Source organism: Pelodiscus sinensis, chromosome 5 (assembly GCF_049634645.1).
Source record: "Pelodiscus sinensis isolate JC-2024 chromosome 5, ASM4963464v1, whole genome shotgun sequence".
Lineage (NCBI taxonomy): Eukaryota > Metazoa > Chordata > Testudines > Trionychidae > Pelodiscus > Pelodiscus sinensis.
In genome coordinates this window covers 116152310-116178241 of record NC_134715.1, presented here as the reverse complement: position 1 = coordinate 116178241, position 25932 = coordinate 116152310, and the positions used below count along the sequence as shown (strand labels likewise).

The 25932-nt window shown below is 44.4% G+C and overlaps 1 protein-coding gene across 1 annotated transcript in view; it reads left to right on the top strand.

Annotated features, from left to right (window-relative positions):
- The first annotated feature begins 2306 nt into the window (after positions 1 to 2306).
- The window catches only part of HGFAC (HGF activator), a 62020-nt gene continuing 38394 nt past the window's right edge, over positions 2307 to 25932 (top strand). Inside the window, exons 1-4 of the mRNA XM_075930824.1 lie at positions 2307 to 2501; positions 8701 to 8755; positions 11824 to 11920; positions 24445 to 24518. Of these exons, the coding sequence (XP_075786939.1) occupies positions 2433 to 2501; positions 8701 to 8755; positions 11824 to 11920; positions 24445 to 24518 (295 nt within the window). The 5' untranslated portion in view covers positions 2307 to 2432. The remainder of the gene's footprint in view (positions 2502 to 8700; positions 8756 to 11823; positions 11921 to 24444; positions 24519 to 25932) is intronic.

Here is a 25932-nt window from a genome sequence, read left to right as displayed (position 1 = left end):
AAGTGCTGGTGTGAACAGTGCTTTGTTGGCACTCCTGGAGACACAGCCATCACCCCTCATTGAAGGTGGTTTATTTTGCCTCTGGGAGAGCTCTCTCCTGGCAATAAAAAGTAGCCACACCACACACTTTACAACAGCATGGCTACAGAGGCACAACCAGACCATTGTAAGATCCATGGTGGAGACATAGTCTAGAGCAGAGGCTGTCAAATGAGCTCCATTCAGGTGGTCCACAGATACTCTAAAGGTACAATATTGGACGATTTTCTGTCTGAAAATGAATCAGTTCTTGAACAAAAGAAAAAAAGAACATTTTGCTGCTCTTAGACAAAAGTTCCAGTACAGATTGAAGTTCTCTTGTCTCGTGCTCTCGGGATCTGACCGGTGCCAAACCAGAGTATTTGCTGAACCACAAGAGGTCAATATTGTCTAACAGCATTACCAACACTTCCATTGCTTACTGGACATTTGGGTGTAAATTGAGCTAAAGAGCAGCACAGAACACTGAGGGTATGTCTACACTACAGAGTGGTTTTTTTTTGAAAAATGGCTGTTTTTCTGAAAAAACTTCAATTACGTCCACACTGCAATTGCATGCTTCCGAAAGAAAATCGAAAGAACAGAAGGGTTTTTCTGACGTTGGCAATCCTCATTCTACGAGGAAGAAGCCTCTTTCTAAAAGAGCTCTTTCAGAAAAAGGCGTGTGTGAATGGGGAAGAGGGAGTTCTTTCGAAAGAAGAGGAAAGAGGAAAAAGCACAGGTGCCCTGGTGACTATTCCATCCATAGTAATCACAGCTAAAATGTGATTCAGTGTGGACGCTATCTTTCGAAAAAGCAGAACACTTTTTCGATGCACTTTTGCAGTGTGAGCGCTCTCTTTCGGAAGAAATTTTTCTGGAAGATTTCTGCAGTCTAGACATAGCCAGAGAGGTAGGACTGGTGGCTGTAAACAAACTTTATGGGACCATGGGAAACTTGGCCATACCTTTGATAAGTGGAAATTCAGCTAACTAAAATCATGCTGGAATACAAGTGTCGCCAGACTAGAGAGGTTCAACCTGTAGAAGCTGAGCAAAACAACTGGAAATGCAATATTTTCAGAATTGAAATTAGTGAGTTTAAGCTGCCTTCTGGTTTGTCCAATAAGTCACAAGAGTGCTTGTGGGAGATTTCTTGCAAGGAAACATCATGGTCACAATTTAAAAGACATTCTCTAATTGAGTTTTGGATTCAAGGAATTGGAGAGTACTCAGAACTTGTGGACACAGCAGTGCTTTTTCTGATGCTGTTTGCTATTATGTACCTGTGTAGGACAGTATTTTCATCACTTGCAGCCCTGAAGTCCAAATACAGAAGCAGGATGAATGCTGAACCTGATCTAAGGCTAAAACTGACAAACATTACACCTGACTTCCCTGAACATTGCTCACAAAAATAGGCACGTCCACTGCATAAGAAAGGTAAGACTAATGATATTAAAATATAAGTTGTGTTCTTTTATTTGTAGAACAAAATCATTAATTAAGTTTGTTTATATAGCGCTTTTATCTGAAATGCTTTATAATAGCTCACTAGTGGTATAAACAATATTTGGAAAGATCATTAAGTGGTCTGCCAAGTCCTTCATCAACTTTCATGTGGGCCCCAAAAAAAAGTTTGAGAACCACTGGCCTAGAGCATTTACTGACATAGGTATATTAGTAAAATTAAACTCTTAACTGACTTCGCTATGGTGATAACATTTTTGAGTGTAGACAATACCTTACTATAGAATGGGTTTATTTACTGCACCTAATTTCTGTTTCATCAGAGTAATGTGCATTTTCTTTCTTCTTTTATTTTTCCCTAGCTCACTGTTCCTGCATTATTATAAATAACTGCTGGGCAGGTAACCATCTGTTAATGAGTAATTCTTCTGTTTGCCTGATATTGGCACTGATCTGTTTCATGTTTTGCATCATAACAGTTTTCTGAGCGGCTTGTTTGGAGTTCTTCATAATTACTGTATCATGTTTATAATGACATATCAAAGGAAAACATAGATGTGCTTCAATTCCAAATAGCTCTCCGAGTGCAAATAATATTGGGCTAGATTGTGCTGAGTGCGTTTCAAGCCCACTTAGTTCCAGGCAAGTAGAGGGAACTTACCTCCATACAGGGTCCTCTTCAATCCCTGTGGTTTTTTTAAAATAGCTCCAAAAACCTCATTCACGTCAGCCCATAAAGAAGTTAATCATTGACACAGATAAGAACTCTGATTACCTAACAAGTTAATATACTCTAAAGTCAAGTGAACCAGTGGGAGATTTGAGTATATCCAAACGTCTTGCGAAAGCCTGTTGCTGATTTATCCTGCAGCTTCAGACTCCTGGGCAGCAGAACAGCCTTGCCCTACTGCTGTACGCAGGTCTTTTTGGAAAAGACAAAGAAGATGAAAGCCTGCAGTCCTTTCACTGTTGTCATCCTGGCTTTGACTGTCAGCAGTGATTGTTCAAGGATGGTAAGTGTGATTTTTCTTGTGATTTGGAATGGCTAATTAGTGTACCAAAAGCTGAACATAAAATGGCAGGCACCAGATACTGTCCTTGGGTTGAATGGACAGGGCCAGATGGCAGGCTGAATTACACAGGGCAATTTAGCTGACAAAATCTTTCTTCATGGATACCATTATGATCAGAATTTAAAAGATATTCCCTGAGTTTTGAATTCAAGGTACTGGAGAGTGTCCAGAATTTGTGGACAAACCAAGTGCGTTTTCTGATGCCATTTGCTATATTCTGATAACTATGTGGAAAATCAGGTATCATGTCATGCTAATAATACAACTATGGTTATGCAGCTAGAAGTCCTTTCACCTACTAGTAGGGTAGAAAACAGCAAGCAGCATGTAATACAATGCACAGTTATTAAGGGAGCAGCACATTTACAATAAGTGCTAGAAATCTGTAATGCTCTTGCCAAGCAGACAGGAGCACAAGTTATAAGGTTTCAGATTCTATAAGACCCACCCTGTGCATCAAACTTCATGGATCTCTACCCTCATGGGATTTACAGGAATCTAAGAATTTTAGACTTGGTGTAGTAAAATATAGTAAAGACTATGTGTGCTTCTTCCCCCTTCCATTACTTAAGCTTGAAACAGCACATATCATTTAGCTAATTGCGCATGTTTTAGAAGCTGTAGTAAAAAGGGGAACTAGCCGTTTAGACCCATTTCTCAAGGACTGGATTACACGTATTACTTGAGTTAGGGAAATTTGCTAATTGCTATTGCTTAAGTAAGCTATACTGGTGGTTGTTACTGAATGGAATAGAGTTGAAATATGCTAACCAATAACGCGGCAACACGAAGCTAAGGTAACAAATCAAGACGTGCCAAGTTAGATAAGAAAGTTAAAGAAAGTATAAAAAGGATGCTTAGCCAACGCTCAGGGTCGGCTCTGCTTTGAACATTGAGTTCCTTAGCCGTACCTTGGTTGCAACCAATAAACTTGAGTTGGACCCAGCCTGAAAGTGTGACTCTCTTCTTGGGGTAAATCAGACTAGCCTCCAAGGGGACGAAACCAGCAATTTATGCAACAAATTGGCGACCCAGATGGGACACCCCTTGGACTACTCCGGAGTCGGACGACAAGATTCGCCGTAGGTGACCGTGAAGTGCGCACCGGACTGTTTGAGTCCGTCACGGCACCGAAAGCGTGAGTCGGGACATCCGGAAAGTTAAAGGAGTCTCTATTGAATGAGTCACACGAGGCTGTCAGGTCCGAAGAAAAGAGGAAGGCGCCGGGGTATAGACGGAGTGAGTATACCTATTCCTGTGTTCTTGTAGATATTGATCTGTAAGTTTGCACTCAGCACAGAGGTCTGAGTATTTGTTTGTCCCCCGGGGGCGTTGCGTTCAGCACATAGTTCTGAACATTGGAAAGAACACAATATTGTGGAATTGGGTCGCATCCAAATGGTAAAAACCTCTGTAAGCCCCAGAAGGAACACCACGAACCAGTGGGTTGCGTAGGGAAATTATGAGGAGTTAGAAAAACCCCAGGGGATTGCTTTTGTTTTTAGTAGGAGTACTTCTGTTCTTGATATTAATGATTTGTTAGAAACCTAAATTGTTAAACTAAAAGTTTGTGTGTAAGAATGACTGTCGCTGACCAGGTCTGAGACTTAAGCTGACTCCAGCCGCCCCAAGAATCCTGCAAGGGGAAACCCGAGGACCAGGATTTCTTGATTGCAAGGGGGGTCAGCCGAACCTCGTGACCCAGTGAGTCTCCAAGCCCCCTGTTTGTCTATATTTGTTGCTGTCTGATAGACCTGTCTTAAGTGTCATGGTTCCACAAGGGCACACCGGTGTCTCTAGTGAGGCAGCCAAGCGCTGGACCCTCTCTGAGTTCGGACGCTAAAAGCTGGTGTGGTGTCATTCTATCGACATACGGAGCCGTGGTAAAAGCGTGTTGACTGTGTGTGTGTGTGTGTGTGTGTGTAATAAATATATAGACATGAGTCCAGGTCGCTCCCGGGTAGAAAACTCCGTAACCCCATTGGGATGCATGTTGCGCAATTTCAGTAAATTTAAGGGTGATTTTGGGATTAAAATGACAAAGGATTATTTAATCAAGTTCTGTCAGCTAGAGTGGCCAATCTTTGGGATAGGCTGGCTAGATAAAGAGTCTTTTAATGTAAATCTAGTTGCCTCTGTGCATAGTATTGTTACTCGAGGTAGGCACTGAAATTAGTTCCCAAATATTAATTGTTGGTTGAATCACATGCAGAGGCGACCTGCGTGGCTGCTGAAGTGTAGTATAGGAGCTTGTAGAGTTATGATAGCAAAAACTAAGGCCACGGGAGGCAAGAGAGCGTGCCCCAAGGTTTTAAATGATTCTAGTAGTGAAGTTGATCTGACTCAAGGCAGGCGTAGAAAAACTCCCATGGTGGAGCAACATGAGGAGGGGAAGGAAGAAGGCGAAGCAAGCTACCTGTATGTAAGCCCCTCCTCACGAAGATTAGAGATAATATGCTGGAGCATGCCTTTGTAGTTTCATCTGCATGCCCAGTTGCCTAACTAGGGCGAGATATGCTAACTAAGCTGCAGGCTGAAATTTTCTTCCGTGGTGGTCGGATTGTAGTGCAGCTGCCGGTGAAACAGGGTTCTTCCCCCTTTAACACCCCGGTTTTAGGAGTACGCAAAGCAGATGGCACCTCGTATAGATTAGTGCAGGACCTGAAGGCTGTAAATAAGAAGGTTCTTGTGGATCACCCTATGGTCCCAAATCCACACACCATTGTAACACAAGTTCTGGCAGATGCAAAGGTGTTCTCAGTGTTAGATTTAAAAGATGCTTTCTTCTCTATCCTTTTGCATAAAGACAGTTAGAAACTATTTGCCTTTGAGTGGGAGGACCCACATACCCATGACAAAACTCAGTTGTTGTGGACTGTGTTGCCCCAGGGTTTTGTATCAGCTCCCCCATGTCTTTGTGATCACATTGCAGAAAGACTTAGAAAACTAGAAAAGGGCAATGGAGTCCCTGTTGGATGCCCTAGGAAAAAAGGAGATATAAAGTCTCACAAGAAAAAGCCCCAGCCAAAGGTCACCTTCTTAGGCTATGCGATTAAAAAGAGAGTGCGAGCTTTGAGCAAGGATCGAATCCAAGCAACTTCAGGAAATTCTCAAGCCCTTCTTAGCAAATAGATAACGACAGCCTCTCCGGCTGGAATCGCAGGCAACCCAAGGATGTTTCACAACACATGAGTAGGGGCCGTCCAGAAAGAAGAAGAAGAAAAAAAAAAAAGTTAAAACCTTTCCCTCACACGCCGTTATAATTAGTTCGAGGGCGTGGGGGAAGGTAACTTAAAAGCCACCCTAATGTCAACCGGTAGACATTGGATGTAAAGATGTAATCACTAAAAGCTAAATCTGCCCTAACAAGGAGACACATAAATCTCCTTACAGAGCATGAGTAAGTGATCCACCCCAGAGTCAGCAGCATAAATCAACTGCTGCAGCCTGGATGTTATGAAAATCTTATACTGAAAAGAATTAGGAGGTGTGGGGGCTAATTGGAAAGCCCACTCTCCTTACCAAATTAATGCTAGACAAATCTGTGTAATTAAGAAAAGTCATTTAGCAGGATCAAGACAGATCATAAGATAAAAAAAAGCCCGGTCTGCAATACAAGAGGGAAACTGAGCCATGCCACTGTTGGAGAGGGCTAGCAACTCTAAGGTAATTCAAGGGAGTGGAAGGTCACGAGTACCGATGAAGCGCTCTTGTTCTCAGAAAGTTGCAGCTCACTCGTACATGAAAGTGGTAAGGAACTAGCTGTAACCGGTTCCCCTAACAGATCTTAGGCAGTATTTTAAGTTATAATAGGCCACCCCGATGGGGGAGAAATGTTTTCTTGTCTTTCAGATCATCAGAAAGCGCTGGTGCCAGTTGAAGAAAAACAACAACAACAACAACAAAACCATGGTTCTGTGTCATGACATAATAAGTTTGTGTTCTGTCCAAGTTTGTCTTGTATGTCGTAATTGTAATACGTATTGCAATGATGTGTATAGAAATGGCTGAAACAGATTAAGTATAATTCGAAGAAAGCATCTTGAGGAGGGAATTGTAGTAAAATATAGTAAAGACTATGTGAACTAGCCGTTTAGACCCATTTCTCAAGGACTGGATTACACGTATTACTTGAGTTAGGGAAATTTGCTAATTGCTATTGCTTAAGTAAGCTATACTGGTGGTTGTTACTGAATGGAATAGAGTTGAAATATGCTAACCAATAACGCGGCAACACGAAGCTAAGGTAACAAATCAAGACGTGCCAAGTTAGATAAGAAAGTTAAAGAAAGTATAAAAAGGATGCTTAGCCAACGCTCAGGGTCGGCTCTGCTTTGAACATTGAGTTCCTTAGCCGTACCTTGGTTGCAACCAATAAACTTGAGTTGGACCCAGCCTGAAAGTGTGACTCTCTTCTTGGGGTAAATCAGACTAGCCTCCAAGGGGACGAAACCAGCAATTTATGCAACATTGGTGCTCAGGCTACTAAGGTTTATCCTGGCTCAAGTCCTGATCTAGCAAAGCACTTAGCACAGCACGTGCAGAACTTTCAGTATTTATATGCTTAAAATTAAACAGTACATACATAAGTGATCTGGATCAGGGCTGTAACTATTAGTGGCTAGTCAAGGGCCAGTAGGGATTAATGATACCATTAATATTGGCGTTTGTATTTTTAAATAATTAACTCAGAGCTATCTAACCCCAGGTAACTAGCTTAGGTAGCCACCTGTTCTTACCTCTGTTCTTGGTGTCCTCCCCCACCCCCTTCAATAGCATATTTCATTTTTTGTTGCACCTTGTCTTGGCTGTAAGCATTCTGGGCCAGAGAATGTCCCTTTCTATGTGTCACTACAATGCTTAGCACAAAGGGCCCGAATCTTGATTGGGCCACTGAGGGTGTGTCTAAACTACATGGCTCCGTCAATGGAGCCATGTAGATTAGGCTGATCGGCAAAGGGAAATGAAGCTGCGATTTAAATAATTGCGGCTTCATTTAAATTTAAATGGCTGCCGCGCTCAGCCGACAAACAGCTGATCAGCTGTTTGTCAGCTCAGCATGCTAGTCTGGATGCTCCCGCGCTGACCTGAAAGCCCTTTATCAACCTCCCCGTTACGCCTCGTAGGATGAGGTTTACCGGGGAGATCAATAAAGGGCTTTCATGTCGGCAGGGGAGCGTCCAGACTAGCGCGCTGAGCCGACAAACAGCTGATTAGCTGTTTGTCAGCTCAGCGCGGCAGCCATGTAAATTTAAATGAAGCCGCGATTATTTAAATCGCGGCTTCATTTCCCTTTGCCAAACAAACAAATCTACATGGCTCCGTCGATGGAGCCATGTAGTTTAGACGTACCCTGAGTGTTGGATCAATCCTTAGGTTGGGAGTTGATGGAGCTGTTGGAGGCTCCAGAGTGTGGAACTTGTTTCTTTCTTGCATTCTTTTAAGCTTTTCCCTGTAACTAATAAACATCTCAAGCTGTTTTTTAGAAGCATTATGGTAAGCTCTTTATTTATAACCTTCCCTCCATCTATTTTTACTCCTTCTGTCTGCCAGTTTCCTTGTTTTTCTGATATTTAATATATCTCTATCTCTATCTATTCACAACTTTATTGTTGTTAGCTGTCCTCAGTGCCTTTGATGGCAGTGACATTTTATATGTCCTACTATTATTTCTTATTTCTTATGATTGAGTAGAATTAACATATATAGTTTTATCAGTGTTCATTTACTGATCAGTGAGCACAAATAGAGATTGCTTATAACTTATCCCATAGGAAACACTGCTATATGATGTGAAAGATCAAAAGGCTGGGGTAGTATTCATAGCTGTGAACTAGTTCTGAAAGACATGTGCTTCCTGCCAAAAGAAATAGGAACTTATTGCCCTAGATAATAGAGAAATATAACAAAGCTGGTCTTCTGCATTCTTGTGCCATGTTTGGCTTTTCCTGGGTAAGCCACAATCTTTCATCAGCCAATGTTTTTTTTTCCCTTTTCACAAGAACATGCCCTAGTCAAAACCACACATGCATAATGGGCTTGTTGCTGAAGTGTGACATAACACGTTTTGGGACTTGTTTAAATGTATGTTTTCTCCTTACAAAACATTTCATGTAGTCTGCATTATTTTTATTTGTAGAACCATGGGTCTGTGCAAGGAAGAGGTTCAGTACATGGAATCTTTCACCACCAAGGTACCAAATACACACCACTAATAACAAACTGTTTACGGTATCTATGCTATGCAACCCTATAACAAGCCTGTGCTTGTTTCAATGTGAACTTTTAAAGACAGTGCTGGAGGAACAGAAAGATGGGCCCCAGTGCATATCGAATTATTTATTCATAGTGGGAGTATCTCTAACAGGATATTAGGAGACACCTAAGAACATAAGACACAGAATATCCCAAAGCACAGTGGCTGGGGCACCCTCCTGGGTGGGGGAAAACAGAATTCAAATCCCTTTTCCACATCAGGGAGAATGGGGAATTGAATCTGGATCTCCCACATCATGAGTGAGTGCTCTAACCACTGGCTACGAGATCTAAAGGGGTTCTTGAGAGTCAATACCTCCTCTTTCTCTGGTGGTATTATGGATAGGGATCTTCTGTGAGCATCTACCAAATCACATGCCATAGGCAGAACAGCTAGTCTGAGGGCATGTCTACACTACACAGCTATTAGCGACAAGGCTGTGTTGGCAAAGCCTTGTTGCTAAAGGTCAGCTTGGGTGAATGCTGTTTGTCAGCACTTTTGCCCACAAAATGCTTCCACCCAGGAGAATGCTCCTGCTGACAAAGCAGCATTCGCACTTTCGCTTACCGCTGCAAAGCTCTGTCATTCGGGGAGGGGGGGGGGAGAGAGTAAGCACCCATGAACTATATGTTTTGTAGGTCAAGTGCAAATGTAGACACACCCTGAGGATGATGCTGGGGCTTAGGTGTGAGCTGCATGTGGGTATCCAGACTGAAGTGGCTGTGCACATGCCCAGCCAGCAGCACTGGTGCTATTTTTGGGGTGGGGCTGCTGAACTGCCCCCCCTCCAGTTTAGACTTGTTGAGATTGGGCTGCCAATTCTCCCAGTCCAGACAGACTGGACTCTATTGCTGCAAATGGCCCATGCCACCCCTTTCTCTCCCCACCCCCACCCCACTTCTGTGTCACCTCTTCCCCCTAAGAACCTCTCCGCCTCTTCCACCTGTTGCTAGGCCTCTGTGGCTGGTAAAAAGTGGGAGGGCCAGACCTAGGCTTACCTACTTTATAGGGCTCCCACCATCCCTTCTGGTTCAGCTGTACCATTGGGGAGGAAGGCATAGAACCCTTGCTCCTAGACATCCATCTCCGTTCATTTTTATTCACTTGTAAAGAGCTTGTTTATTTCAAAAGTGGTGATGGTCTGATGTTTGGTGCCCCCATGTTAAGTATCTTCCTCCACCTTTTATAACCCTTCTACCCTTTTGCCTTTTTTGTCTACTTGATTACAATAAAGTGTCAGCTTGAAAAGCAAATGGATGTTATAATCTGATATAGAGGCACAGTAACTACTATTTCAGATACTGCACTAATAATATGAATGTGTTATTATTAATAATGATTATGTCTGGCTGTACCAGGATTTGCCATATGTTGATGACACTGAACTGAAATTATCTGAAATTTTTATTCCAACACTGAGTGCTTTAATGATGTTGCTTTAGTTATTATGTCTGCAAGTCCAGTGCATTCTAAGATTATTTCCTTTTCCTCTTAGGGTGTGTCTAGACTACACGGTTTTGTCGACAAAAGTGGACTTTTGTTGACAAAACTATACCTGCGTCCACACTGCCTTTGAGTTATGTCGACATAACGTCGACAAAACTCAGCAGTTTTGTCGACGTGTGTAAACCTCATTCTATGAGGAATAATGCCTTTTATCGACAGAGTTCTGTCAATAGAAGGCATTATTGCATCTAAACTGTCCTTTGCGTCCACACTGTTATGTCGACAAAGCAGCTTGCTTTGTCGACAGAACTGGATGTAGTCTAGACGCTCTTTGTCGACAGAAGCTTTGTCAACAGTATCTGTCGTCAAAACTTCTGTCGACAAAACCCTGTAGTCTAGACCAGGGGTCTCCAAACTACGGCCCGCGGGCCGGATGCGGCCCGCGAGGCCCTCTCATCCGGCCCGTGGAGACCTTTTTGTCTGGCCCCGCCTTCTTCCGCATGCCGGTGTGACGAGGCGACCCCCGCCCGTGACCCCCGCCCGTCCCTGGGGCGCCGCCGAACGGGCCCTTCTTGCCGCGGGAGGAGGGGGCCCTGTCAGGGGTGTGCGGCATGTACCCACGCCGCGCCGGGGCAGGAGAAGCGGGCCGCTCCGCTGACAAGTGGCCGCGCGGCGGCAAACGGCGCAGGGGGCGGGGGTTAGCACGGGCGGCGTTCCCCCGCCCAGACTGACAGGGCAGCCGGCCAATCAGGGGGCAGGATGGGAGGTGGTGGTAATGCCCGCCCGGCGACGTGCGGGGGAACGTGAACCCCGGCGGGAACTTTAAAAAGGTGACCCCTTCCGCCCGGGGGGGGGGGGGAAGGAGTGAGCGGTGGCAAGCAGGAGGGGAGGACAGCGTGCAGAGGAAGGGGAGAGCAGGGGGAAAAGCCCCCCCCCTTCTCAGGAGTCCAGACCCGACGGCCACCCAGACGGCAGGACCAGCCCCGGCGGGAGGGGTGGGCGTCTGGATATACGACCGTCAGCCTGACGGACGAATCAAAGGTGACTGCCCCACGGTGGGGGGAGGTAGAGGGTCACACGAGGAGGGAAAGGAAGCAGCCCAGGGCAGAACTCGTTAGAGTTGGCGGGCTGACGAGTTACGGCAGGAGCCCCGTCAGCCGGACCGGAGCCAGCTGGTTCCGTGTCCTTAGGGCCCTGGGCTGGGGCCCGTGAGTGAGGGTGGGCCCGGGCCCCCCTTTCCCTCCCCTTCAGCACTGGAGGGAGTGCATGGTCAGAGTACCGGCCGCGCTGCGACAGAGGGCGCAATAGGCAACTGAAATTCCCCGTCGTGAAAGCGGCCCCCGAACTGCTGTTTGATAGTTAATGCGGCCCTCGGGCTGAAAAGTTTGGAGACCCCTGGTCTAGACATACACTTACTGCACTAGAGTTCACAAGAAACAGGATCCACCATACTGTTGAGATACTTGAAGTGTCTGTTCCTTTAAATTAGCATTACTTTGTGTAAGCAAAGGGGTGCATGTCAGTGTGTGACTACATGGAGGTTTTACTTTTGTATTTCAGTGTTTACAGAGGATGATCAGCTATGTACATTTCCATTTCGGTATGGTGGAAGGATGTACCACTCGTGTATATCAAATCTATTTTCTCTAAAGAAATGGTAAGTCAGCTTTGCAAAGAAAGATTCAGTGCTGTATTAAAATTAAAATGGGTAGGTGTTTGATCATTAGTCTTGTTTTCACATGAATCTTTATGGATCCAATTCACCACACACTAAAGTCAATAGAAAGACTTTCACTGATGCCAGTGAGCATTGGATCAGGCACTAAATATAGAAAGAGATGGGGTAAAGTCTGTGCCATAAGGCACCAAGATTGCACAAACATAGTGCAGAAGAATTATGCATCACTGCATAAAAGGAATGCAGAAAAATTATTCATCATGGGTCATACATGATCTTTGCTTGATGCATGCATGGGAAGTCCCATTCAGATCACTGGCAATTCCTTGTGCACTATAAGTGGAGACTATGGCCTCTCTACTATTAGCTTTTGGGGCTGAACAGGAGATGGAATAGAAACATATGTAATCAATTCACACACACACACACACACACACACACACACACACACACACACACACACACACATACAGCAGTCAAGTTTTGCATGGATAAGAACTCAAGAGCTTACTATAGTAAAGCCAATAAAGGTTTTAGATGAAAGCCCTTTTTCCTACCTGTACTTAAACTCTACTGAGACTGGTACCAAACTCCTTATGGATGGTGCAGTTATAGGTGAACTACAACTCTTCTTCAGAATATGAATTGTTATTTTTATTATTATTTCAGATTCACTTATTTAAAAAAAACCACTCCAAATCTTTTTCAGAGAGTCACAGTGAAATTCTGTCCTTCCCTGAGTGTATCTGGAGAGCCCCAGTCAGATAGGGACTCCATTGTTTTAGGCACTGTATAAACACAGAGGCTTTGTCTACACTAGCACTTTTGTCAGCAAAACTGTTGTCAGTCAGGATGCAAAAAAGACCTCTCGCCCCAGTTGACCTAAGTTTCACTGACAAAAGCACAGGTGTAGACAGTTTCTCTGGCTGACATCACTACAACTGCTTGGACATGATTTCATTATGCTGGGGGTAGAGCTCACTCTAACTTGCATAGAGCAGCTATAGAGGAGACCTTACAGTGGCACAGCTGCATTGGTGCACTGTAAGGTCTGTAATGTAGGCATAGCCTTACTGCCAGACACAAGAAATAGGTGTAAGAAAACAAAACATAGTGGACTGGGACATACAAGGATATGCAATCTTTCCCTCCATGGATGATTTGTAAGTGGCAGATTTAAGGGTGCAGGTAAATATGATAATTTTACAAAATATGTATATAAACAGATGTGCAGTAGAAGATTCTGGCCCTTAGATTTTATTCTGAATTAGTGCCCCTTTTTTCATGATTAACATAGTGTTTCTTTGACTGCATTTTTGCTGTGGTGTAAAGTGTCAGTGTAGCATTGGCAACATAAGACAGTCACTCTTGTGAAGAGACATTTAAGCTAGTATTATTATACCTATGTTGGCCTCAGGGTATTAGAGAAGGTGGGTGGGGTAATATCTTTAATTGGACTAATTTCTGTTGGTGAGAGAGTCAAGATATCAAGGGTTCCGTTTTTGAAGCTGATTGTGGCTTTTAGGAAGTTGAGGTTGGTATTGGAGTGTTCTAGAGAGAAAAGTGCTGCAAAAATGCACCATGAAATCAATTATATACACCGCAGATACACTGATGACATTTTCATCTTCTGGACATGTAACTTACACTCCCTCACAGATTTCTACCACAATTTTAACACCCACACCCTGTGCATTAAACTCTCTCTGAAACGTTCCTGCACCAGCCTCAACTTCCTGGACACCGTAATCAGCTTCAATAATAGGCATGACTAGATACTAGAACCCCATAGATCACCACACCTACCTACATAAACCTAGTAACTACCACGAATACACTAAGAAATTGGTTATCTACAACCAGGCCCTCACAGAAGAAAAAGGCTGATATACACACCTTAATACTTAAAATTGCCTTCATCAAACACGAACACTCCACTAGAGAAGTAGATCGCATAATGGAACAGGTCACCCAAATAACCTGAGCGAACCAGCTTCAATCCAGAAATAAAGCTCCTTCTGGTCTCTAGTTGTCATCTACCACCTCACGCTGGAACTTATATTGTGTGTCATCAAATAACTACAACCCATACTTAGTAGGGACCCCATCTTGCAAGAAATCATTCCTGAAGCAACTCCCTAACCTCATCTTCAGAAGCAAGCTCCCTGCTGACTAGGATATACAATCTCAGAGTGGCACCAGATTTTGTCAGAACAACAGAAGCCAAAACCTGCAGAAATAGATTCCCTGCTACAATGAGCAGTACCAGTCACGGCACACCAGTCAAGCTCCTTGGGTCCTACACATGCTTACCGTCACGTGCTGTATTTCAATCAGTGCACTAACTTCCCCGATAATAACCATGTGAGCGAAATCAGACAATTGCTATGCTCTCGAATGAACACACACAGGAAAATGATAAAAGACATTAATACCCTGGAATGAACACTTTTTACAAACCTATCACTCTCTGTCTGATCGTTCAGTTACTGTCCTAAAAGGAAACCTGCACAACACTTTCAAAAGATGAGCCTGGGAGCTTAAATTCATAACTTTGCTAGACACCAAAAATCATGGTCTTAAGAAAGACACTGGATCTCTATCTCTCTTATTATAACAATCTGTGAACCACTGATCTTTCTTTTTGTCATATGACTACATAGGTGTTAATGGGCTACTTCACCTTGAATTGTCCCTTAGAATATATGCTAACTACTTACACTATACTATCTGTTCCATCTTGTACAGAACTTTTTCCAAACCTAGAGAATTGCTCTCTGTGCTCAAAACCTTGTCTCATCAATAGAAGTTAGTCCAGTAAAAGAAATCACCTGTCCCATATTGTCTCTCATTTAAACTAGGTATTTTAAACTAGGAGATCACTTCTCATTATCCTGAGTATCCACAGGTAAATAGCTGATGGGAAAGGCACCCATGAAACAATATTTTAGAAGTAGTATAAATAATGAGAGCAATTTTCTTTGTCGAAACCTGCATCTAAATGAGCCAACACTAGAAATTGATCTTTAGGCCCATTTTAGTTTATTTCATGTTCAAGAGGATTTTAAATTATACCTGAAATCTTTCATGTATATCTTTAACTGTGCCATAAACATTGAAAAAGAGCAAATGCGTAGGATCCAGGTTTGGAGCACAGTTGAATGTTGACCTGGGAGGCTTTTATTTATTCTTCCTGTTTTCACATACAGTTTACAAATTGGGGGGATAAGAGAGGAGGTAGCCGTAGCTGCCTGATTTTTGAGAAGTCATATCTGTTTCAACTTTGTTTCTAGCCTTTCTAGCAAATATATGCTCCTCTTTCATAAGCTAAAAAGCAGTCTGGCATATCTTCAGAGATCTTGATGCCAGAAAAATAGCACTGGATAACAAAGAGAGATCTGCCTTCTGCATTCTCTTTGTTTGATTATGTAAGCATGAGGCTGTGCTGTGCTGTGCTGCGCTGCATAGGAGTGATCTACGATAATAGACCTCAGATGACACTGCTAAGATTTCACCTCTACCCTGCTCTCTTTGAGGTGGCTTACACCAGAAGGGGCATTATTAGGGACTGTGTGGCTGGCCCCTGTTCAATGCTTGGGCACAATATGACCTTTTATATAGCTCTTGGCAAACCAAATCCAGTTAGACAGCAGCATGTTGTTCTGCTGATTTAAAGCACCCGTATCTCAGACTTCCTAGCACACTCCAAAATGTGGCTATTCATGGAGCAATGTAGGAAAACTTGACCATCCACTTAACCTGACTGTCTAGAGAAGAAAATAGTTAGCCAGTGGGGTTATGGAATGTTTTTGGCACCCTGCCATAGCATGAGTCCAGTGGGGCTGTTACTACACGACAAAGCAATAAGTCTTTAACCTTGGGTCCCAGCTGGACTAAGGCATGGATCCTCCCCTCCTGTGGCATCCTAGGCAGGCCCACCAATGGGGGGAGGAGGGAGAAGAATCGCTGCCAGTGCCGTGCTGCATGCTCCACGTGGCTCTGAGGGCTCTCCTGCTTCCCTCTGGCTTCAGACTTCCGGTTTTGACTCTCTGGCTCTGCCTGTGGCTTTTGCCTCCAGATGGCTCTCCAGTTCTGGCATTCAGCTTCTGTGTCTCCCACTCTGATCTCTGGCTTACAACTCTGGTCTACCTCCCCTTTTCCCCAGCTCTGGCATTTAGCTTTCTGCCCCTGTGGTACTGACCCTCGGCGCATTTCCTGGGCTCCACCCACTCTTGATCCAGCTCTAACCTGTAGGTTGAACTTTTGTCTTTGCTATTAGGCATGACCACCCATGGCTTAGTTGGCAATAAATATTACCTCGCCCTTCTACCCTCTCTCTTTAATAGCAACTTTTTAGGGCCTGATGCAAACCTCATTGAAGTCAATAGAGAAGTATTTCTATTTACTTCGATAAGATTTTGATCAGACACTTCATCTGATTTTTAGTTCTGCTGTAGGATTTTACATGTGTGAGCACAACCCATATCCTAATTACTTTTATTTTATTACTTGTGTTATGGTAGCATCTAGGAGTCTAGTCATGGACCAAGATCCCATTATAGAATAAGTGACAAAGGCAGGTACAGACACAGAAGGATGGGTGAGCACCGGGAAAAATTGAGACAATATTGGACAGTATAATAGGACGTGGCTTCATCATATCAGTTGTCTTAAGTAGGGCTAAGTTTTTGGTAGGCATCATAGTGTAACCTGCACACTGAGGTTATGTCTACATTGCATCCCTCTTGCACAAAAGCCAATGCAAATTAAGCGTGAGTTAGCATATTGCTGCACTTCATTTGCATAATTAGGGGCCGTTTTTGTGCAAGAGGCTTTTGCACAAAAAGGAGCTGTCTATGACCTTTGAAGTTCCTTTAAGGAAGTTAAAGGCAAAACCCTATCAAATCCCCACTCACTCTTGGCTTCTGCAGACTAAACAGACCCAACTCGCTCAGCCTCTCCTCATAGGTCATGTGCTCCAGCCCTCTAATCATTTTGGTTGCCCTCCACTGGACCCTCTCCAATGCATCCGCATCCTTTTTGTAGTGGAGGGCCCAGAACTGGACACAATACTCCAGATGTGGCCTCACCAGAGCTGAATAAAGGGGAATAATGACATCTCTGAATCTGTTGGCAATGTTCCTCTTAATGCAACCTAGTATGCCATTAGCCTTCTTGGCTACAGGGGCACACTGTTGACTCCTATCCAGCTTCTCATCCACTGTAACCCCCAGGTCCCTTTCTGCAGAACTACTACTTAGCTGATTGGTCCCCAGTCTGTAACAATGCTTGGGATTTTTCCATCCCAAGAGCAGGACTCTGCACTTGTCCTTGTTGAACCTCATCAGATTTCTTGTGGCCCAATCCTCCAATTTGTCTAAGTCACTCTAGACCCTATCTCTGCCGTCAAGCGTATCTACCTCTCCCCCTAGCTTAGTGTCATCTGCAGACTTGCTGAGGGTGCAATCCATTCCCTCATTCAGGTCATTAATAAAGATATTGAACAAAACTGGTCCTAGAACTGAACGTTGGGGCACTCTGCTAGAAACCGACCGCCATCCTGACATTGAGCCGTTGATCACTACCCGCTAGGCCCGGCCTTCTAGCCAGCTTTCTATCCATCTTACCGTCCATTTATCCAATCCATATTCCCTTAACTTGCTGGCAAGAATATTGTATCAAAAGCCTTGCTAAAGTCAAGGCATATCACTGACTTTCCCATGTCCACAGAGCGAGTTACCTCATCTTAGAAGCTAATCAGATTTGTCAGGCACGACTTGCCCTTTGTGAATCTTTGCTGACTATTCCTAATCACTTTCCTCTCTTCCAAGTGCCTCAAAATAGATTCTTTAAGGATCTCTTCCATGATTTTTCCAGGGACTGAGGTAAGACTGACTGGCCTATAATTCCCTGGATCATCTTTCTTCCCTTTTTTGAAGATGGGCACTACATTTGCCTTTTTCCAATCATCTGGGATCTCTCCCGATCTCCACAACTTTTCAAAGATAATGACCAAAGGCTCCTCAAAGACATTTGCCAACTCCCTCAATAACCTCGGATGCATTTATTCCTAACTGTCAGGGTGGTCAAATATTGGAATAAATTGCCAAGGGAGGTGGTGGAATCTCCCTCTCTGGAGATATTTAAGAACAGGTTAGATAGACATCTGTCAGGGATGGTGTAGACGGAGCTCGTTCCTGCCTTGAGGGCGGGGGGCTGGACTCGATGACCTCTTGAGGTCCCTTCCAGTACTACTATTCTATGATTCTATGATTCTATGATTTAGTCTGGACCCATGGATTTGTGTACATTTAGCTTTTCTAAATAGTTCCTAGCCTGTTCTTTACCCACCAAGGGTTGTCCATCTTCATCCCATCTCATGTCACTTAGCACATTAGTCTGGGAGCTGACCTTGTCCGTGAATACAGAGGCAAAGAAAGCATTGAGTACTTCAGCTTTCCCCACATCATCTGTCACTAGGTTACCTCCTTCATCCAGTAGGGGCCCCATACACTCTCTGTTCACTTTCTTCTTGTTAACATGCCTGTAGAAACCTTTCTTGTTATCCGTCACATCCTTTGCCAATCGCAATTCCAATTGTGCTTTTGCCTCCCTGCATTCTCGAGCTATATATTTAAACCCCTCCCTGGTCATTTGTCCAAGTTTCCACTTTTTGTAAACTTCCTTTTTGTGCTTAAGTTCACCAAGGATTTCCCCTGTAAGCCAATCTGGTCTCCTATCATGTTTGCCTCTCTTGCTATGCATTGGGATGGTTTCTTTCTGTGTCTTCAACAAGGCTTCTTTAAAAAATTGCCAGCTGTCCTGGATTCCTTTTCCCCTTCATGTAAGCATCCCATGGGATTCTGCCCATCAGGTCTCTGAGGGAGTCAAAATCTACTTTTCTGAAGTCCAAGGTGAGTATTTTGCTACAATCTTTTCTTCCTTTGGTCAGGATCCTGAAATCTACCATCTCGTGATCACTGCTTCCCAGGTTGTCACCCACCTCTACTTCCCCTATTAGTTCCTCCCTGTTTGTGAGCAGAAGAGCTAGCTGTACACGGCTCCTAGTCAGATTCTTCAGCACCTGTGTCAAGAAGTTATCCCCAACATTCTCCAAAAACTTCCTGGATTGTCTATGTACTGCCGTATTGGTTTCCCAACAGATGTCAGGGTGATTAAAGTCCCCCACGAGAACCAGGGCCTGCAATCTGGAAGTTTCTCTCAGTTGTTTGAAGAAAGCCTCATCTATCTCATCCGCCTGATTCGATGGCCAGTAGTAGACACCAACCACAACATCGCTGCTGTTGTTTGCACCTCTAAACTTAACCCAAAGACTCTCAACAGGTTTTTCTCCCTCTATATACTGGAGTTCAGAGTAATCATAGTGCTCTGTTACATATAGTGCAACTCTTCCTCCTTTTCTCCCCTGCCTATTCTTCCTCAACAGTCTATACCCTTCCATGACAGCGCTCTAGTCATGCAAGTCCTCCCACCAAATCTCTGTTATCCCAATTAAATCATATTTCTTGGACTGGACCAGGGCCTCCAGTTCTTGCTGTTTGTTGCCCAGCTTCTCACATTAGTGTACAAACACCTCAGATAACCAGTTGATCGCCCTATCTTCTCCATTCGAATCAGGGGTGCTCCTTTCTTGCTCGTTCCTCTTTGCATTTCTTCCTGGTATCCAACTTTCCCACTCCTCTCAGGGTTTTGGTCACCATCCCTCAATGAACCTAGTTTAAAGCCCTCCTTACTAGGTTTGCAAGCCTGCCCGCGAAGATGCTCCTTCCTCTCTTAGGGTATGTCTACACTACCCTCCTAGTTCTAACTAGGAGGGTAATGTAGGCATACCGCACTTGCAAATGAAGCCCGGGATTTGAATTTCCCGGGCTTCATTTGCATAAGCGGGGAGCCGCCATTTTTAAAACTCCGCTGGTTCGAACCCCGTGCAGCGCGGCTACACGGGGCTCGAACTAGGTAGTTCAGACTAGGCTTCCTATTCCGAACTACCGGTACACCTCATGGAACCAGCGGGGTTTTAAAAATGGCGGCTCCCCGCTTATGCAAATGAAGCCCGGGAAATTCAAATCCCGGGCTTCATTTGCAAGTGCGGTATGCCTACATTACCCTCCTAGTTAGAACTAGGAGGGTAGTGTAGACATACCCTTAGTTAGGTGTATCCCATCTCTACCTAATCCTTGTGCCCAGGACAGAGTCCCATGGTCGAAAAAACCAAAGCCTTCTCTGCAACACCACCTGCGCAACCATGCATTTACTTCCTCAATTCGACAATCCCTGCCCAGTCCTTTCCCTTCAACAGGGAGGATGGACGAGAACACCGCTTGCGCTCTGAATTCTTGGATCCTTCTTCCCAGGGCTCCATAATCTGCAGTAACCCACTCAAGGTCATTCTTGGCCATATTGTTAGTTCCCACATGGAGAAGCAGGGAGGGGTAGTGATCCGAAGGTTTGATCAGTCTGGTAAGCCTCTCAGTCACATCCTGAATTTGAGCTCCCGGTAAGCAGCACACCTCTCGAGATTCCAGGTCCGGATGGCAGATGGATGGCTCAGTCCCTCTTAGAAGGGAGTCCGTAACCACCCGTTGTCTTCTTTTGGGGGTGGTGGTCGTGGAACACCCATCCCTGGGACAACGCATCCCAGCTTCCAGTATATGGTGTTCCCTTGAGGTTTCTTCCTTGTGAGGTCCATTCCAAAGCATTCACCACTGCAGAGCCTGTGGAGAGAGCCTGAAAGCGATTACTTACCTCTATAGCATTGGGGGATTCCCGTGCTGGCCTTTTTCCTCTTCTAGAAGTTACATGCTGCCAGTTCTCCTCCTGGTCCCATACTGCCCTCTCCAGTTCTTCTGCCTGCCGTGTTTGCAGGATTAAACGCTGCCTTCTATCAAGGAAGTCTTCATCCTCTCTGACTGAGTGTAGGGTCAACACTTGGGCCTCCAGTCCTCTAATTTTTTCTTCCAAAATGGCGACCAGCTTTCACTTAGTGCAGATGAAATCCGTTCTTTCTTCTGTGAGGAAGACAAACATGGCACACGCTGTGCAAGTAGCAACAGCAGACCTATCACCATCCATCTCTGCTGTCCTGGAGAAAGGATTTAAAAAGAAAGGCAAGAGAATCTCACCTCCTTCCTTCTCCCCTTCCAAACTCCCTCTCTAAACTCCCTGTTAGCAAGCTCCTTGGTCGCTTGCTCATTGCTTTATAAAGTCCTGGGCTGCCTGAAAGTCCCTTCTCCTACCAAGGCTCAGCCAATCAGCAGAGGCTTCTAGAATTCAAATTTTAATTAGAAGCCAACAGTTTCCACCTGCCACTCACAGCACACACTCCATGAAGGGGAAGGGGAGGGGAAAGGGGAAGTTAGAAAGAAAAAAAAAGTCTCACTCACAGCACACAGGGGGAAAAAGAAGCCTCACTCACAAACACAGGCTCAGCACACAGCAAGAAAGCCCCAAACACAACACACTCTTTCCTCAAGAGTTCTGTATCTGCTTCTCCTCTACCTGGAGAACTCCCTCTCTAAAGCCTCACTCACAAACACAGGGGGGGAAAAAGCCTCACTCACAAACACAAGCTCAGCACACAGCAGGAAAGCAACTTGGGAGAAAACACAAAGGCATTGTTTGAAAATGTGACATTGGGGACAATGAAGGCTGGCATCTGAATGAATAAGAGATGATATATAGGGTGGGAACAAGACCTTGAATGTGAAGACAAGTACTTTGTGTTCAATATGATAGAGAAAGAGGAGCCAGTCCAGGGAGTAATGTCAGTCCTGGAGGCGACTAGTGGGGAGGAATAAAGGGGTCACCAGTGGGGGAGATCATAATGCACATGTAACCCAACATGAGTTGTTCCTGCCCCCAGCCTGGGGCCTCCACACTCTCCCTGTCCTCTTCCCATGGCTTGTTACCTGCCTGGAATGGATTCAGTTCTCAGGTCAGCTGAAAATTTCCTGTGTGACCTTGGATAAATGATGTAAAATATGTTGTGACGTCATGCCCTATCCGTAAAATAAGAATAATAGTTCCACGCCTCATGTGAGATACTCGAGTAAGGGGAGCAGGATTTGACCCTTTGTTGCAAAAATTTGAGATTGTGTCAGTGAATCTGGAAATCACCCTTATACAGTTCCTCATTTATAATTATTTCTGTCTAGACGCTTAAAAAGTGGAAATACTTTAAGGAACAGAAAATAAAACGTATTTGCCATAGAAATCAGAGAAAAGTCCCTTTGTGGACAACTTCCCCCATCTCCACAATTTACAAAGGGTTACTTTCAAAAGCAAACGGTTTAGGCTCTATCTTAATAATGATGGATAAAGCCAGCATTAATATATATTTTTAGATGTTTATTTTTGTCTTTTGTTTTTAACCTAAGCAATATCAGGAATGCTATGTCAGGATTTTCCTGGGTTTACTGGAGGACTTGTTGGGGAGGTCTTAGCTCTCTTTTAAAAATACCATCCCCCAACTCCCTTCACTTAAACATAGGCTATGGACAAAGACCTTTTTTGTACACTTGGCCATGAAAACGGTTTTCCTGGTAGCCATTACCTCAGCCAAATCGCAGCCCTAATGGTGGATCTCCCATATACCACGATTTTTTAAAGACAAGGTCACTTTACGTACCCATCCCAAATCCCTCCCCAAAGTACTCTCATCCTTCCACATCAACCAGACAATACATCTTCCCACCTTCTTCCCCAAACCACACACCAACTCTTTTGAGATGAAAATGCACACTCTTGACCTGCGCAAAGCGCTCTCTTTTTACCTACAGTGAAGGGGACCATTCTGAGCATCTCCCAGACTATTTGCTTCAATAGCAAACCACAATAGGGGCCAGGCCGTCTCATCACAGAGACTCTCCCACTGGATCTTGGATTGCATCAAGCTCTGCTACGCACAGTCAGATGTGCTTCCTCCAGAGAACATACGGGCACACTCAACCAGGGCTATAGCTATCTCGAAGCATTCCTCCATAAAGTACCCATAAGAGACATTTGCGCAGCCGCCACGTGGTCCTGCGACCACATATTTTCAAAGCACCCTGCACTTACGCTGGGTCCTCTTTCCAACTTGAAACTAGCTAAGGTGGTTCTTTCCATTGCTTTTCTGCCAGATCCGAAGTCCCTACCTCCCTAAAGGGGTATTGCTTTGTAGTCAACTTGGGTATATCTACACTAGCCCCCTGCTTCGAACTAGGGATGCTAATGTAGGCATTCAAATTGCAAATGAAACCCGGGATTTAAATATCCTGAACTTTATTTGCATGTTCCCGTCCAGTCACCATTTTGAAATTCCACTAGCCCGAAGAAACTGCCCGCAGCTATATGCGGCAGTGAAAACGGTAATTCGAACTAAGTCCTTAGTTTGAATTAACTGTTACTCCTCCTGGAATGAGGTGTAACAGTTAATTCGAACTAAGGACTTAGTTACTTCGGGCAGTTACTTTGGGATAATGGAATTTCAAAATGGCAACCGGATGGGAACATGCAAATAAAGCCCGGGATATTTAAATCCCAGGCTTCATTTGCAACTTTGAATGCCTATATTAGCCTCCCTAGTTTGAATTAGGGGGCTAGTGTAGACATACCCCTAATGTGAAGCACCCACGGGCACATCTCTGTCTCTCGAAGAGGCGGTTACTCACCTCAATAGTAACTGACGTTCTTCGAGACGAGTGTCCCCATGGGTGATCCACAACCCTCCCTTCCTTCCCTGTACTTTGGGATTCTGGCCTTCCTAAGCCATGGTTTTGGAGTAGAGGAGGAACTGGGGAGTGTGGGGGAGAGGGCTCGCGCATGCGCGAGGCCTGCAGCCTCACAGAGCATGACTGCTGATGCATGCCTGCGCGGCCCCAGGGACACTGCTATGAAATCTCCACTCTGAGGCTCGGCGGCAGCGCACTGACCTAACGTGGAGCACCCACGGGGACACTCATCTCAAAGAGCGTCAGTTACTATAGACGTGAGCAACGTCCTCTTTTCAGGGGTCAGATCCTGCCCTTTCTTTGAGCCATGCATAGCCCTTTGTGAGGATCACCACTTCCATGTGGCTTATGTGGCCCACCCTGGAACATGGCAGGCCAGGCAAAAAAGATGCTAATTGTCCCCACTGACATCATGGGACCTTCAACTAAGGGGTGAGTGGTCACCATACTCAACTCAGGGACCCCCCAGTGATTCTTCCAGCAAAGCCAGAGGTGACAAGACTTGACATTCCCGACGTTCCCACAGTAAAAAGCAAGCAGAAAGTAAAATAACTTAAAGGGGAAAAAACAACAACTTTTTCAGGTCTTCTTTATGAATCACATCTGTTTCATTGCCTTTTGCAGATCATCCATGAGTATTACTATCCTTATCCTTTAATTACTGCTGTAATTAAAACATAGCTCTTAATAGTGGTTTGAAGGATGTTCTTGTCTCGTATGGTGCACAGTGGTTAACAAATCTTCATTAAACTGCACTTTTTATTCTTTCAGGTGTTCAACCACACATAACTATGATCGTGACAGGAAGTGGGGTTATTGTGCTTCTTCATCCAAAGAACATGCAGGTAAGGCAAGTAATTAGTGATACCAGCAACAAGCATAAGGAAAGCACAATTGCTCTGCAATATCTAGTATTTTGTTGTTAGTTATTATTAGATGATGATAGTTACTATCTATCCCTCAAGTATGCATGCTGCTTTATAGACAAGCAAAAGAGGTAAATCACAATCAAGGCTTGAAATGACATGGGGAAGTGGAAGTAGGGGAAGGATGAGATTTCCACCAAATAAGGAATTTATTAGATTATTTCTTGTGCAGTGTGCATGCAAGCGGCCAGATCTCTAGCTGGTGTCATTACACAGATGTCTGTGTGGCTACACTGATTTTTAGCAACTGGGGATTAGAATCTTTCTCTATTTTAATATACTAAAATATGAACTATTCATATACTATTATTGGCTTTAAACTTTTTTCTGGAGTCTGGATCACTGCTGGAAAGTGAAACCTGTCATTTGTCCAGCACACTAGCACTCTCTGTTCCCATGTATGTTTTCAGTACCCCATGCTGTGAAATTAAAGCCTGAAGCCCCATTCTTTGGTTAAATGTCAGTGCTATTCCTGTGCATAGAGAAAATCCTACTCACTATAGGTGAGGCCTAACTTCATCTCATATTGCCAGGCATGCAGAACAATATCTTTCTTGGGAAGGGATCTGGGTGAATTTTGGACACCTTCTCCAGATAACACATTATGCATCAGTCACCAGCTCTAGGTCTGGAGGAAGCATCATGTTTAGATACCCAGTAGGACTATCCAGGTGTGGAAGAGACATAACTGCTAAGGTACAGCAGGTACTCCCTTTGGGCTTTCACACACCCATACTACATGCCTCACATCTCTCTTGCTTTCCCTTCTTAGCAGATAGGAGGAAAGCGAGTCCTGCATGCTGCATTTGGGCATACAAAGAGGGCACACAATTAGTTCTGGCAAATTAAGGCCATCAAGTGTAGTTGTGCTGCACGAGCATTGAATTTGTGAGATCGTTAGCCCTACCCACTGTGAGATCGTTAGCCCTACCCACTGAGCTTATGTAATGGAACAGTTTTTCATTTGGTAGTTATTAGAATTAAAATAATCTTTCTAATAATAGTGAGCAAATTAAACCGGGTCACACAACCCTTTTAGTGTAATCTATCTGTGTTTTCCCATGGGCATGTGGCACTGTAGGAGCCATTTCTGAAGGAAGGAAGGAAGGAAGGAAGGAAGGAAGGAAGGAAGGAAGGAAGGAAGGAAGGAAGGAAGGAAGGAAGGAAGGAAGGAAGGAAGGAAGGAAGGAAGGAAGGAAGGAAGGAAGGAAGGAAGGAAGGAAGGAAGGAAGGAAGGAAGGAAGGAAGGAAGGAAGGAAGGAAGGAAGGAAGGAAGGAAGGAAGGAAGGAAGGAAGGAAGGAAGGAAGGAAGGAAGGAAGGAAGGAAGGAAGG